This window comes from Brachyistius frenatus, unplaced genomic scaffold (assembly GCF_029030835.1).
Source record: "Brachyistius frenatus isolate BFR_SWC_R1_liver_20210118 unplaced genomic scaffold, ASM2903083v1 Contig_5, whole genome shotgun sequence".
Lineage (NCBI taxonomy): Eukaryota > Metazoa > Chordata > Actinopteri > Embiotocidae > Brachyistius > Brachyistius frenatus.
The window spans coordinates 2,115,434-2,130,703 of record NW_027210604.1 but is presented as its reverse complement, the minus strand read 5'-3'; the positions used below and the strand labels follow the sequence as shown (position 1 = coordinate 2,130,703).

The 15,270-nt window shown below is 41.9% G+C and overlaps 1 protein-coding gene across 1 annotated transcript in view; it reads left to right on the top strand.

Moving 5' to 3' along the window:
• Positions 1-7,961, top strand: part of grk6 (G protein-coupled receptor kinase 6) — a 35,115-nt gene extending 27,154 nt beyond the window's left edge. The window contains exons 11-16 of the mRNA XM_069716749.1: positions 1,425-1,514; positions 1,957-2,165; positions 2,661-2,798; positions 3,725-3,862; positions 4,672-4,806; positions 5,368-7,961. Of these exons, the coding sequence (XP_069572850.1) occupies positions 1,425-1,514; positions 1,957-2,165; positions 2,661-2,798; positions 3,725-3,862; positions 4,672-4,806; positions 5,368-5,418 (761 nt within the window). The 3' untranslated portion in view covers positions 5,419-7,961. The remainder of the gene's footprint in view (positions 1-1,424; positions 1,515-1,956; positions 2,166-2,660; positions 2,799-3,724; positions 3,863-4,671; positions 4,807-5,367) is intronic.
• The last annotated feature ends 7,309 nt before the right edge of the window (positions 7,962-15,270 follow it).

Below are 15,270 nucleotides of genomic sequence, written 5' to 3'. Positions count from 1 at the left end.
CCTTAAAAAAAAAAAAAAAGAAAGTTAAATCTAAACACTATTATTACAGTCTGATGTACTGCAAATAAACACCCTTAAAATCCGCTGATTTGAATCTGAATATAGAAGAAGTCTTGAGTGTCAGACTTTTAAAACCCCTGATTTACTACAAACTGTATATGTAAAGCAGGAGAGAAGTGACTTTTGAGAACGGTTTCATAGTCCTGTCTTGTTCCAGAGCTTTCAACCGGATCGTATGGGTGTTCAAACTTTACTTTTTTTTTTTTTGAACAAACAAGAGATCAATAATTAACTGTCAAAATCAATTATTAGGAATTATTTACTCATTTAAAGACAGAACAATGAGGCCCATACTGAAGTAAGATTTGTAATTTACATAATTAATTTAATCAATTTTGCATTGCTTATTTAATTTTTTTTAATTAAATGGAAATAAAGGGACTAAACTTGACTTTTCCAGAAACAGTCCAGAAACAGTCTTTATGTCATGTTATTATGTGGAATCAAAAGTCTGTTATTCATTCTGTGAAGCTGTTATTGCTGCATTTAATGCAGAACTATGACTTTCTGATGCCAAACACCAGAGGGCGCTGTGACGCCAGCAGTGATCTGATTTGAAAGCCAGAGGCTCTGAGTTTAAATGGCATACAAAAACAGGCAATTACAATCCCAGAAAGATGCAAGAATGTGATCACTTTTCTGAGCTGGTGTGACAATAAGACAAACATCGTCCCTCAAAACCGGCCGACGAAGCCGAGACTGTCCAGCCTGACCGTGAGAAAATGTTTGTTTGTGTTGCGCTGAAATCTGCACGCCAGATGAAGTTCAATTTCAAAGTCTCAAATTACAGAGCAGTGGTTTAGAGGTGTTGATTCTTCGTGCGGAAGAAATCTTATTGCGACAAATTCCTGTGACTAATGAAAATAAAGATCCAGAGTTTCCTCAGATGACATAAAACCCACTTTGACGGAAAGGATCGTAACACACGATGATTTTCTATTTCCATAAATCACAAGGAACGAAAACCTCGTGGCGGTGGCTCGGCTACGGAAAGTTCAAAATGGTGTGTGCTCACCAAGCGGCAACCCCGTTGTGACGTCACCCGTCGATGTGTGAAATTCTCCAGTCTGCCATCTTGTTTTTTTTTCGGTGCCCAAAGTGACCATATTTGGGGCAGCTGGGGAGAAGGAGTGATCGGTGGATCTGACTGAAACGTAGCTCTCTTTGATTCCTAATATCTAAATGAATTGTTGAATTATTTTCAGACGGACCACCAGGACACTGATCAGAAGGAGCGATTTGAACTTATGACAACACAGTGGTTTATGGAAAAAAATATGTTGACTTTGTATTTCAAGAGAGAAGTTGACGTTTTTTGAATGGGAGTCTAAAAATATCTTTTTTATTTACGTCTGTTTGTTCAGGCCACATCAGGATATCGGATCTGGGTCTAGCGGTCCACGTCCCAGAGGGACAGACCATCAAGGGACGGGTGGGAACGGTCGGATACATGGGTAAGAATCTGACCTTCACCGAGGAAGTACATTTACACGAGTAACTACAAATATGAGCGCCACCACATTTGAAAAGGAAATACTTATTTTCTCCGTTACATTTATTTTACACTCTGTAACAATCAATAGGATCGATTTTTATTTTCCACTTTTCGTGATTTCAGCTTCGCAGTTTGAGAGTTTACCGTTTTTACTTTTACATTATTTAAAAAATGTTCCTTCATTCTACATCATTTTAAAGTATTTTACTGATTTTTTTTTGTTGTAATTTTACTTAACAGTTTAAATACACGCACGTACTTTTGCTGGTGATGGAGTATTCGTGGCGGACGTATTAGCACATCGTCTCAAGCTGGCATTTTAGTGTTAAACATTTGTTTTATGCATATAACCTTAAACCCAAACAAAACGCTCGCTCCTCCACCTCCTTCCTGTCCTTCAGCTCCGGAGGTGGTGAAAAACGAACGCTACACCTTCAGCCCCGACTGGTGGGCGCTCGGCTGCCTGCTGTACGAGATGATCGAGGGCCAGTCGCCCTTCCAGCAGAGGAAGAAGAAGATCAAGAGGGAGGAAGTGGAGCGGCTGGTGACGGACGTGGAGGAGGAATATTCCAGCAAGTTCTCCGAGGACGCCAAGTCCCTTTGTAAAATGGTGGGTGGATGTGCAGACAAGCGGCCAAATCCACTTTTCTTTCATTTTTTTTTTTGTATTTGTCTATAGCTTCCATCTGCTCATGTTCTACTTAATATTAAAGCTCCGTGTTGGAAAAGACATTCTGAGTACAAATCCTGACCCATTTCTCAGCCGTCTCCGTCTGGCTGCATTACCTCAAATCACCCTTTAACATAATTCCCTGACTTTGAACGAGCTGTTCATGCTTTCCATCTTCCTCTATAAGTGATTATTGATCACTTACCTGTAATGTGTCACTCGCGTCTGAAGGTGGCGGTAAAGCGAACTTTTAATCGAATACTTCAGAGCGAATTTCCGAGTAGTAATTTAGCTTGAAGCGCCCGTCGCTGCTGCCTAAGTCTCAGAATAGCTCATTTGACTGTTGAGAATTCCCCACTAAAGCTGCCAGTTGCATTTTATAACTTTAATTGTATTCTGTTGTATTTTAACCCCCCTCCCCCCCTCCCCTCCCAGCTCCTCATCAAAGATCCCGCACAGAGGGTGGGCTGTCAGGGGGGCGGAGCCTCCGAGGTCAAAGCCCAACCCATCTTCCGCTCCATCAATTTCAAACGGCTGGAGGCCGGCATGCTGCTGCCGCCCTTCATCCCCGACGTAAGTCCATGTTACACGTTATATCTCTGTTCATTGAGGATGAGACATGTTTAACGAAAACAAAACAAAAAAACAACGCTGGAGTTAAAAGCTTTTTTCACTTCATTTGATTGGTCAAGCACAGATGCGACTTAACAACATCAATGAAGCGCAGGTTTACGGAGCAACATTAAAGGTCCCATGTTGTTTGTATTCGGATTTCTTTTTTGATCATACAGCGAGTCAAGTGGGAGTGTAAATAACTGTATTCAGCAACTGGGACGTTTGCACACGTAGTTTGGACTTCCGTAAGTCTGTGATGTCACAAACTCACGCCGGTGTTATACATCCACTCTCAGCGCGGCCCCACCATGCAGGCTTTTTGTTGTCTGGAAGAAAACGCACGAGCAGTCGTTCTGTTGCGGAGCTGGCGAGCTACAACACCGCTAGAAAACCTGCGATCGCGGCCCGGCGGCGTGTCGCTCAGAAAAAGAGTCGGCCAATCAGAAGCGAGGGCGGTTGATAATGCGCCTTAAAGGCCGAGACGCATAAAAAGCCTGTTCTTGGTAGAGCTTCAGAGAGAAGCTGAACCTTCCAGTTGAATTTGAATAGAGTGCTGGAAGTCCAACCTTCTCTGCAGCGCAGGAAGTGGAATTAATTAATGTGATTAATAAGAATGTCAGCGAGGCTCAGGCATGATTAATACACACGATTAAGCTGCACAGTGTAATAAGCAGAAAGGATCCCCACGGCGACCGCTCTGTTGTACTACGGCAGGTTCTCATGAGGGACTTCGAAAAGTTTGGTTTGTTTGAGGGCATTGAACAGTTCTGGTCCACCTTCAATCCTGTCGCGGAGAAGTTTCTTGGAACGTCTCGCCACTCCGGCATGTGCAAAGTTAAGCGTGTTGAAAGCGTGTTGAAAGCGTGTGCGCTTGCGTGTTGCAGCCGCAGGCCATCTACTGTAAAGACGTGCTGGACATCGAGCAGTTCTCCACGGTGAAAGGTGTGGAGCTGGAGCCGAAAGACGAGTCCTTCTACAGCAAAGTGTCGACGGGCAGCGTTTCTATTCCCTGGCAAGACGAGGTCAGACACACACACACACACACACACGCACACACACACACACACACACACACACACACACACACACACACACGCTTTAACACACTCGCCGGCCATAAAAAATGAACCGGGATGGGGAGGGATGCTTTCATCCGGACATGTTAATCAAGATCAGATGTTGTGTTCATCTGCTTGTTATTCCAGCCCTGTTCTGTTCATTTTAATTATTCCATCAAGAGCAGAATCACAAAAAAACAACAACTTGTATACAACGTTGAAGCCAATAACAGCCAACAAACCTTTTAAAAACCAGCTGAATGAGTTTTTCTTTGTTCTAATGATGTGGAGTTCACGCAGGCAGCTGCTCCAGGGAACCAGAGAGTCATCAGCTCGAGGATTTTAGCGGTTTTGACACTTTGACTAATGCTGCGGAGAAAATGCTCAAAAAGACGCCGCGGCTGGTGTTGAATGTGAGTCGGAGGAGGACGGAAACATCCATCACTGAGCTGTTGTTGGTCTTCTCGCCCTCAGTTTGCCATTAAAAAGGAGAAGGGTGACTGTCGGGACAACATTCCACGAAATGTTTGTTTTTAAATAAGACTGAAGGGAGAAATGAAACCGATTTTTATAAATGTAAAACCTTCTTTGAAACTATGCAAATGAGATAAAAGGAAGCAGGAAACAATCGACATGGAAAAAAATAAGTGTCGCGACAACAGTCATTAAATATGCGACAGGAACCATCATTGCTTCATTGATTTTGTGTTTGTAGTGTTCTTCTACGGTGCGTCCAAAATGCGTCTCGACCAGTTTGGTCTTTTCTCCTGCAGATGATCGAGTCGGAGTGCTTCGAAGAGCTCAATGTGTTCTACCCGGACGGGACGATTCCCCCCGACCTGGACTGGAGAGGACAGCCGTCCCCTCCGCCCAAACAGGGACTCCTGCAGCGGCTGTTCGGCCGACAAGTCAGTGGACTCTTTAATTTACCTGCATCAGCAAAACACCAGCTAGAACTAGACGTCTTAAAACATGTCTGGAGGGAGTTTTTTAAGTTTCATTTTCGTGTATTTAAAAGACCAACTGCCTTCATCCAGGTGTTTGACATACGTAGTCCTTAAAGGGATACGCTAACACTTTTTACTCCGTTACAACCACATCCATTTTGGGGGATTTCTACATTTTTAATAACGTTACAACAAGTGTCTGTGTTGAATATCAATGTGTTGCCGCTCACATAAAAGAAGCTTTGTTCCGCTGGTTTGGTGGAGCTCAGCTGTGTGAATAAATGTTGAAATGTAAAATTTTACAATTGTAAAACGTTTTGTTATTGTCAATTCTCCACTCTGAAAAAGTTACAGGAAATAGGATTTAATTATAGGGATTCATTTTTCTTAATAAAATGTTTGTATGTAATGAACTGCACATTTACAAATTCAAAAGAAATTGGCCAATTTGTATTCAACTCTAAATGAAACCAAAATGTGGTCGACTGTCGGTGACTCTTCGCTCTCTGCTTCCCCCTGTAGGACTGCTGTGGCAACTGCAGTGACAGCGACGAGGAGCCCACCAGGCTGTGACACCCCCTCTCCGTGCTCCCTCCCCCCTCCCCCCCCACACACGCACACAAACACACACACACAAACACACACACACACACACACACACACACACACACACACACACACGATCTTATTTGTTTACAACTTTTGCACATTTGTATTTTTAAAATATGTAGTATGATCTCTAAATGTCAGAATGTATATTTTCAGCATAGCCATAGTGTCTAATGTTATTTAAAAGTGTGAAATATCTGCTGCCGACGCGTTCCAAACCGGGAGAGAGGGACGGACAGGAAATGAACTATTTTCCTTTTTGGCTTTTAGTTTATTATTGTTATTGTTATTTTTTTTTTTTTTTTTTTTGTCCAGGGAAGGTTTTGCTTTCACATTCGTCCATTTACACACTGAACTGAGAGTTGCCGCTGAGCAGCTTCCACTGGAACAAGCGCCTGCTGTAAAAGTGCCTTGCTCGAGGGCACTAAGGGAGGACGGAACATTCCTCCGTCTCTACATTTTCCCACTTTGTCCGGGAAAACCAGTGACATTCAGCCAATGAACTGTGACCACTTCTTTCGACCTCTATTCTGCTGTGACCGACCTCACTGCTTTTTAAAAAAATTATTTGTGTTTGTTCGTTTGTTTGTTTGTTTGTTTGTTTGCTGGGACATTATTGGTTTTTGACATTTTTACGCCAGGACTATGAAGTCTACATCTGCAGATAAAAAAAACAACCAAAAAAAACAACATTATTTTTAAAGAATTTTATGATGGATTTCTGGAGACAATCGAGTCTTTGTGTCAGCGCAGCTTCAGTTACGCTTGTCGGCAAAATACCAGTTTTGGGATGTGCAGTTAAATCTTACAGAAACCCTGAGAGATAAATGAATCACTTTTATCACTTCCGATTGTACAAAATTGTACCAACATACTTGTGCCTTTATTTTCTTCTATCGAAGTGACTGTTTTCTTGGAGTTGCCCCATTTTGGTTCACAATGAACAACCGTTCCTGAACTGAAATTTGAAAAAAAAAAAAAAAAAAAGATTAAAAATGCAGTATTTTAAACTGGTTTCCATAAAAAAAAAAAAATTAAAAAAAACACACATTAAAGGGTCCATAATTTCAAAACAATCTTAATACATTTTGTATGAAAAAAAATGTAACTCTTAGCAGTTGTGGATTTTCAGAGAAATTAAAGAACTGCTCAGTTTAAACACAATTTAATATCCGTTCATCATTTCTTTATTGTTGGAAACTTTATTCTTCATACTGTATATATATATATATTGAATTCTATGCTTGTCAAGCTTAAAAGACCACTGAATCCCAGAGTCGAAGTGCTGCCATCAATTTCAGTTTAAGACGCTTGTTTCAAAGAATCGACTATTTACAGCAAAATAATGACGGTCAAATGCAGTGGGATTGTTTCTGCTGAACAATGGGACACAAACAACTGAACAAGACTAAAAAAAAAAAAAAATCTGGAGTCAAGATTTCTCAGGGTTTCTGTAGGAATTTTCCGGGGTTTTTTTTTTCATTACTTCGCTCACGAGTGGACGGTAGGTTTGTCCTGCCGGTCGTAACAAAGTCCAAAGATTTGTCATCCGTGTCCGCCCTGATCCGGGTGGACGATGAAAGTCAAACTGAAGCTTTCGGGGTCAAATCCTGAGACCGAAGCTGGTCTGTTCGCTGCCGAGGTGAAAGGTCTCGGCTGGAACTGTTGCAGTCAATGGCTTCCTCAAAGAATACGGCCTCCGATTTTAAGCTATTAAAATGAAATACCTCCGATTGTACACGTGGCTGTTACGTTATTTCTGTAGACTGATGAAACCAGTCAAATCTGTAATCCAGACAAGAGTTTCAATCCTTCTTAATCTTGGCTGTAACAACCATGAATTTATAAATGTGTGAAATTCTCCTTTAACTCTCAACGTCCATCACGGTATTTGGATGGTCCCCCCCCCCCCCCCGCGTTTCGGTTTTGTTGCCCGCAGAACCCAAACCTGTCGCCGTAAATGACGGCCATTTTAAAAGTTGACCTCGGCCAATTCAGAAAAGAAAACGTGTCTTTAAACTTCCAATCCGCTGTATTTATTTTCTCAGGGTTTTCATATAAAAGAAAAGCAGAGTAAATGCAACATTTGCGCGTTTGCCGTTCTGTGCTCTCGTACGGCCAAAGTACAAGTACACGTTCATGGTCCCAAAAGATACGTGCAAAAAAAAAAAAATTGTTTTTAAATGGACTCATTCTTGATCTTTTAGTAATTTAACACCGGCAATAATATGTCTGTTTTATTTTATTTTTTTTAAACAATTTACTTTGGAAGATAAACTTTGGTCGCAGAGTTCAAATCTCACTTCTGTTCCAGAAGATGGAAGGTGCCTTCGAGCTGCATTTTTGTTGTTGTTGTTGTTGTTGGTTTTTTTTGGTGCGTTTGAAGGTATTCCTCCCGCCTGCAGTCGCCTCTTTTTTTACACGTACTGAATGCGTCCCGACGTGAACTCGACAAAAAGACTTTCTGCACTGATCTAATAAAGACTGAAAGGTCAAAGGGGAGTCGATACGGCTTGCTATGGACTTAGCTGCATCTCTTCTGTCACGTAACGCCTCTCCTTCATGTTTGCTTTGTGCCGAGGACGCACCGAAACCGTTTCCAGGAAGATTTGGGGGTATTTTATATGTATTTAATGTCCTTCGTTCTTATCAGTGATGTCAACTTTTTTGGGGTTGACCGGCCCAATTGTTAATCGCTGCTTATAAATTGGAGGAGCTCAAAAGTCGGCAAAAGACAACGTCACAAATTTTCCATTGCACAGTCAGCATTTATAGATTCATAAACCATCAAATCTGATTAAACAACCCCGCAGTGGCTTGACATTTAACTGTCAGATACGGGACTGGTATCCGTCTTCCTGTTTCGTGTTTCAAAAACACGTTTCCCGTGAGTTTTCAAGCGTTAAAGGTGCCTGTGGACTTCTTGACCACTCGTGGCGCTATTGAGCAGATTCTTTAAGAGAGGGCACCTTTTGAACGCGGATGTCAAAGATGGAGGCTTTAAAATGATTCCAGAAAAAAAAAAAAAAAAGATTGCCAATGTTTGAGGACATTACAGAAGGAAATTTACTTCAGGTTTTTTTTATATTAAGTCTCGAGGATGAAAACACAGAAGAAAAAAAAACCCTCCACAGAGCACCTTCTAATGAACAGGAAAGTTTAACCTCGATTGCTGCTTCCTTAGTCATGAATCAGGTCTGGTCGTTGTCGTTTTTCCACAATCACTGCAGTGATATTTTGGTCCTCGAAGCTTCTCATGTCGGGGTGAACTTTGGTTTCCATTTGTGGCTGCATCAGCTGTGATGTCACCTGTCTGTCCTCTGCTGTCGGAAAAGGTTTCATCACATTTTGGACATTAGCTCAAATTATTTTCGATTCGCTCTGAAGTCACAGTTTGTTCTGTCACTGTCTCCGCTAGATTTTTTTTTTTTTTTTTTTTCCCCGGTAATGCAATCCAGCTTTACAAATTACACTAAATATAATCTTACTGGTAACTGGCTGAGAAAAAAAAAGACGACTCAACATTTTTGGGATATTGTTCACGTTTTCCTTTTTAATCTGTTAAAATTGTGGCTTTTAAACTGCTGCAATTGCTTGCGAACAAAAAAATGGTTGTCAATTTGATTTTCTCAGCTATTTGACGATTTTTGAGATTCTCGCCTCAAAAGGAAGTGGTTCCGAGGTGGTACTTAGTTTCTGCGTTACACCATGACGTCAGATCCAGTATGCTAAGAAGCGTCTGTAAAGATTCCCGTTCATCCAGGTCGTGGTCAAATCTTAAGATTTACCCGAAGACAACTGGACTTGTTAAAATTCCTGAAAACGTTTCACCTCTTATCCGAAAGGCTCCCTGCAGCTGAGACTTTTTGCAATCCGACCGAAGGCAGTTAATCGGGCCTCCTCACCCCTCAAATTTCTGCTTTGATTCTAAAATTAGTTGGGGAACCAGATGTGTCCGAGTCTTAACGGGTCGGAGCTCCAGAAATGCCAGCACGGAGTCGTTTAGTAAAGTTCAAAAGTCGATTTAGAGGTGTTTTGTTCTCAGTCTCAAACGAAGGATCGAACGCGTGTCAATCAGAGACTTGGTTTTGAGGTGTCAAACCGACACGATTAATCCACGTGGTATAGCTGCCGTCAACGTAGCACAATGAAACGCCAGCGTCTCCACCTCGAAAAGGAACAGCCCGTCCTTGGAAATAATGACTGCGGATCCTTCGAGAGCAGCAACATGCGGCTGAGGGTTTCCAGTTGGGACAACGAGTCCTGCCGGGTTTCTCATCGGGTGAGTGAAATTAACTGTGAGCCCGTGTAGCTATGTGAATTATTATTCGTGCTTTCTGTCCGACTGAAGTGACATCTCTCCGAGATGCTGTTGGGAGACGCTTTCACAGCTTCTTGCATTTAATCCCTTTACTCTTTCATTTTTCACTCTTAAATCCTTCCTCTAAACCTCCTCAAACTAAGTCCCCCCCCCTCCCTCCAAATTACCAAACCTTTCAGTCTTTTCAAACAACACAAAAAAAAGGTTTCATGTTGAATGTCAAAGGCTGGAACACCTGCGGGACTTCTTTTTTTTTTTTTTGTCATAACCTTTTAAAGGTTCTTAACCCGGCTTCATTGTAATACATCTTGTCTTTCTCCCAGGTCCTTCAGGCTCACCACGACTGAACAAAAACAGCTTTCAAGCATTAAAAAGGTCATTAATTCCACTACTTGCTGCTTTTTAAAAGATTCAGTGTAAATGAGCCCTGACTAAAACTCCCCCCATCCACCCCCCCCCCCCCCGTTAGTTTTTGCTGCTGCAAAACTGAGCTGAATTATCATAATATCAACCATCAAATTTCAGTTCATTTCAGACAGAAGTTTAGAAACAGGCCTCTTCAATTGTCGCTCCTACTAAGTTGTTGTTTATCCAAAATAAGAGTATTTTCAGTGTTATCTGATCTGCTCTAATATTTGCTGGAGGTTTCTAGATTACATCACCGGTTAATTTGCTTCAAATTCTTTTTACAGGTAGCTTATCGACTGTAGATTATATCTATCTGCAGATTACAAATTTTAAAATAAAAGTTAACTAAAAAAAAAATGATGTCAAGCCAAACCCTGGACCACAGGATTCGAGCAGCACCCGCACCGGTCCGACACGTTGCAATTTCTAAGATGTGATCGTGCAGTTGGCGTTTGATCATATTTGATGAAAAACTGCCGCGTCGTAGGTTTTGCGCGCCCACCAACCGGTTCCCTCGGGGTGCTTTTGATACGTTGCGTTCGTGAAAATGGGACGATGTGAGGTCATTGTGACCTTGACCTTTGACCCTCGAACCCCCAAATCTAATCAGGTCATCTTTGGGACCCAGTGAATGTTTTTGTTGGGTTTTTTTGGCCAAATTTGAAGACATTCCCTCGAGGCCCGTTCGCCGGCCTGTGACAGACGTTTGCAGCTACGGACGGACGGACGGACAGCCTGATAACACGTTGCCTCACGACCGCCGTCGCGAGACGAGCGTTATTTTCCGTCGTCCCGAGGAGCTTCGATGAAGGAACATGATTTTCTTCCGCAGTAGTTGAGATCACAGAGGGAGACATAAAGTGAATTTTTTTTTTTTTTTTTAATCACTGCAGAAACAAGCACGTGGTGTCAACATCTCTTTCTGTCCTCCATTTTACCCTGCGTTACCGTGGCAACTCAAAGTCTGGAAGGATTTCAATTGAACGAATATACTGCAAGCGTGTTTGTTTTTCACCCACGCAGACACGCAAAACTACATGTTCACGTCTCGTACTCACTCGGCGCTGCCTTCTATATTTGTCTTCGTTTTCCCCGCCGGCCCGTCCTCCCAGGAGGACGCGACATCCCGAGAGGACAAGCGACGGTGGAGCTGATTGCTCGCTGATTTCATGATTACGGTCGCTTCCTTCTTGAAGCAGATACTAATGAAGAGCGAGAGGCAGAGCTGGAGAGTCTCTGTGGCCTCTCGCCAATCACTTCTGTGAGCTGCGTGAAGAGCGCTAAAACTCCACCAGCAGGAGGAGGGTCTGATCCTTCACTGCCGTCGAAATACACTGAAGGCACTGAATTATGGACAATCTTAGCTTCAAGGGGAGACCGGCAACGATGCATCATTTATGTTTTTGTAGTCTCATTTTCCCCAATTGATGGATTCACAATTCGGGGTCCGAAAATGTCGTTTTAACATCGGCGACGGTGGCAGATCCAGTTGAATAGATGCGGACGGTTGCGGCGACGCCAGCAAATATCGAGGAATTTTGAAACCGGAGACAAGAACAAATTGTCTGAAATTCGGAAACAAAAGCCTGCCGTGGCCATTTACCAACGTGTCGTCGCACTCTGCGTCTCTGCTGTCGACAGCTTGGTGACTCCCGGCGCTCGACGTGTTGTGCGTCACATGGTGGTCAATGCCGATTGGTTAAAGGCCGCTCCGGTCGTTTTCAAAATGAATCGCAGGTCTGCACCCGTTGGGACGACTGAAAATATAATAGCTGTTTATGGGTATTCTGTCAGTGACTCTGCACATACTGTAGTTGTGTTTATTTCAATAACAACAAAAAAACAAAAAAAACCTGAATTTGCAGAGAAAAACGTATCGGATGTCTTTCAGCTGTTCTGAGTGGACGTCCAGCACAAAGACCTCCACTGTGCGTACTGTGTGTGTGTGTGTGTGTGTGTGTGTGTGTGTGTTGTGTGTGTGTGTGTGTGGTGCTGTGTCACTTCTGGACCAGACGTCACACAATCACACTTTCACCCACCCACACACCGATTTGTCAGCCTTTTGTGTCACTTGACATCAAATGAAAACCTACTTTCTCCAGGAGACTCTGAGCAGCGCCGTCACCCTGAACCCACATCGTTCGATTCCATTGTCTTCTGTCTTCTCTGTGACACCGTCCCGAGTCCTCGGGGTCAGATCCCACGCGGGCTTTGGGCTAATCGCTGTTTGCGATATTCAGTCACTTTCTTCGCGCTCGTCTGAGTCACTGACACTTGACCAGATGACTCGATCTGCTCACATCCGAGCTAATACAATCAGTGCTCCATGACAACAGCAATTTCTTAGATTGCAGTGAAATTAAACTTAATATCTTTGGTTCCAAAAGGATGAATGCTGACTTTTTATTAGGAGGTCAAAGATTTCTTTTTACCCTTCAAAATATCTTTGTATTTGCTAAATTGGAGTGGCATGAAGTTTTTGGGGACATTCATGTTCCCAGACAACAACCCTGATGCTGAATCTTTCTCTGGTACAATAATTTGAAATGTTCATCTACAAGCTGTCACAAACTTTTGTCCAAATAATAATGGGATTATTTTCAGCTGGACCGGCAGAAAACTAATAAGAAGGAGTGTCTTCAGCGAATGACACCATCATGAGTTGTGGAATTATTTTTTTTATTGACTTTGTATTTAATGAGAGAAGTTGAATGGGAGTCTATGGAGCCAATCCTCAGTGGGCCTTGTTAGTATTGCAGTTTAAGGCGCTCCGGCATTGGCCTCACTTTTCAGTCGCGTCCACTTTTATAAACAGTCCATGGCTCAATCCAATTCTAGCGTAAACTGTTATTGTGTACTCCAAGAAGGATTTGAAGCTCGGAAACCGGCATTGATATGATCGGAGTGAGTCAAAAAGTTTGTAATTTGAGCCCTGCAATCTCGCATGTAATCCACCACGCACACTCTCAGTCACTCAGCAGCTCAGTGTGGGTGGACTCCAACTGTGGAAACCACGTCAGCTGTACAACCACTTGAGAGGAGTTTCCACTCAGAGCATCTATCCACCTGCTGGGAACTACAAAAAGCTCGGTCCATTTTTAGAGCCCCCGCCAGTCTAAAAATGAACTGTTACTACCTCCTCTCGGCTGGAGGGTAAAACAACTTCCTTGTGTTTGTTGGGGAGGTAAAATCGAGAGTCCAAACACTGCCGTTGTTTGGTTGCCACATCTCTGACTTTGGCAACTGTAGTCATTAACATAATTATACTCGTGATTGTAAAAGACTACAATGACGATGAGAGGAGGAACAGGTTGGAGAGGGAAAGTAAAAAAAAAAAAAAGAGGAATATAAAGGAATAAAAAAACAGATGATTAGAAGATGGTTGAGGGGATAATGTGCTCCTCAATTCTTAGTTAAATATGTTTTCTTGTAAATGAACAAAAGTTGTGTTTACGTTAGCAATGTCACGATACCAGGATTTGGTAGTTGGCCCATTGAAATCCCATGATTCTCCACCAAAAACAGTGAGTCAATATTGGACTCTCTATTTTTGCATCAGGGACTCAATTGTTTATCATTTTACAATGCAACAAAATTTGTTAAATAAATTTTTTTTTACCGCCGCTTCTCCCGATTTTGACACATAAAAATGCTCCATTTTAATTCTGCTTGTTTTTGGATCAGCGTTTGATACTGTTGATCACAAAGTTCTGTTAGATTGTCTTGAAAAGTGGGTTGGACTCAGAGATACTGTCTCAGACCGGTTTAGATCTCACTTGTCAATCAGATCATACACAATATTCGTTGGTGGCGCCTCCTCTTCAGTGACTCATCTCTCCTGTGGTGTTCCCCAAGGCTCCGTCCTCGGTCCCTTGTCGTTGTCCATCTACAGGCTTTCATTGGGACATTTTATCTCCAAAGACAATATTAATTTTCATGCAGATGACATACAGATCTACGTCCCATTAAGTCCTTTTTGACATTTTTCTAATTCATCATTTCACCTCCTTTATCTGAATGTTATTTTAAATTTTTCTATGTGAAGCACTTTGCAACCTTTTTGAAAAGTACCTTATAACTAAAGTTATTAATATTCTTATTTGTAGTAATAATGAGATATTAGTATGTTTTTGTTTTCAAGCGAGACGTTTCTTTATTGCACACTCTCCCCTGGTACCAGCACTAATGACCCGCCGTCCCTTCCTTCCCCAGCAGCTGCTGCAAAGCCTCATGGGAACTGAGAAGGGCCTGTCGGTCGTGATCAAACAGGAGATAAGGGTGACTCATTATTTGTACAGGCTCCATTAATGAAATAATCTCCAGAGAATTCTAATAAAGGGCATTTCCTCACTCTGAATATCCAGTAAGGAAACAGGCACTCATTGACATCCAGTAAATATTTCAAAGCCATGCCTCACGCTCCATTCAGTGGTAATAATGATTATTATACACTGACTTATGACTTAAGTAGTAAGCTTTAATAATACACTGACAAGTCTATTAAGTGCAGCAGCTTCTTCGTGTCTGGAGCCACTTGTCCGACCCATGAGAATTTTTTTTTATAGAAAAACCAAAGGATTTTTCACGTGTTCCCTAACTTACACCGATTTTGTCAAGCAAAAAGCCTCGAAATATGTTGTTGATCAAATTATGACGAAAAGTAGGTCTTTGACAAACACTTGTTTTAATAAATAGCCTACCCAAATCTTTTTCTTGGTCATTAATTTGATAGCTATTATTGAAAAGCCTATAATGGACTTCTTTTGTTTTAGATGGTGCTGGAAATGTCATATTTGGTCCTGATTTTACAAATATCTGTTTTAGGGAAAACCTGAATAACGTAAAAGAGACAAACTGACAGCTTCAGTAAAAAAAAAGGGGCAAACTCTACTCCCTCTTAAAGGGCCAGTACACATAGAGCTTTCTTCTTTTTTTTTTTTATTTTCCTACCGATAACTTGGGGACATCATATTTCTTTAACTCCAAACTGGTTCCTCTATTAGTATTAAACTCCATTTTTAGTTTATTGAATGTATTTATATCAGGGACCATTTAAAAATAATCTCAAAACAAGAAAAGATGCAAAG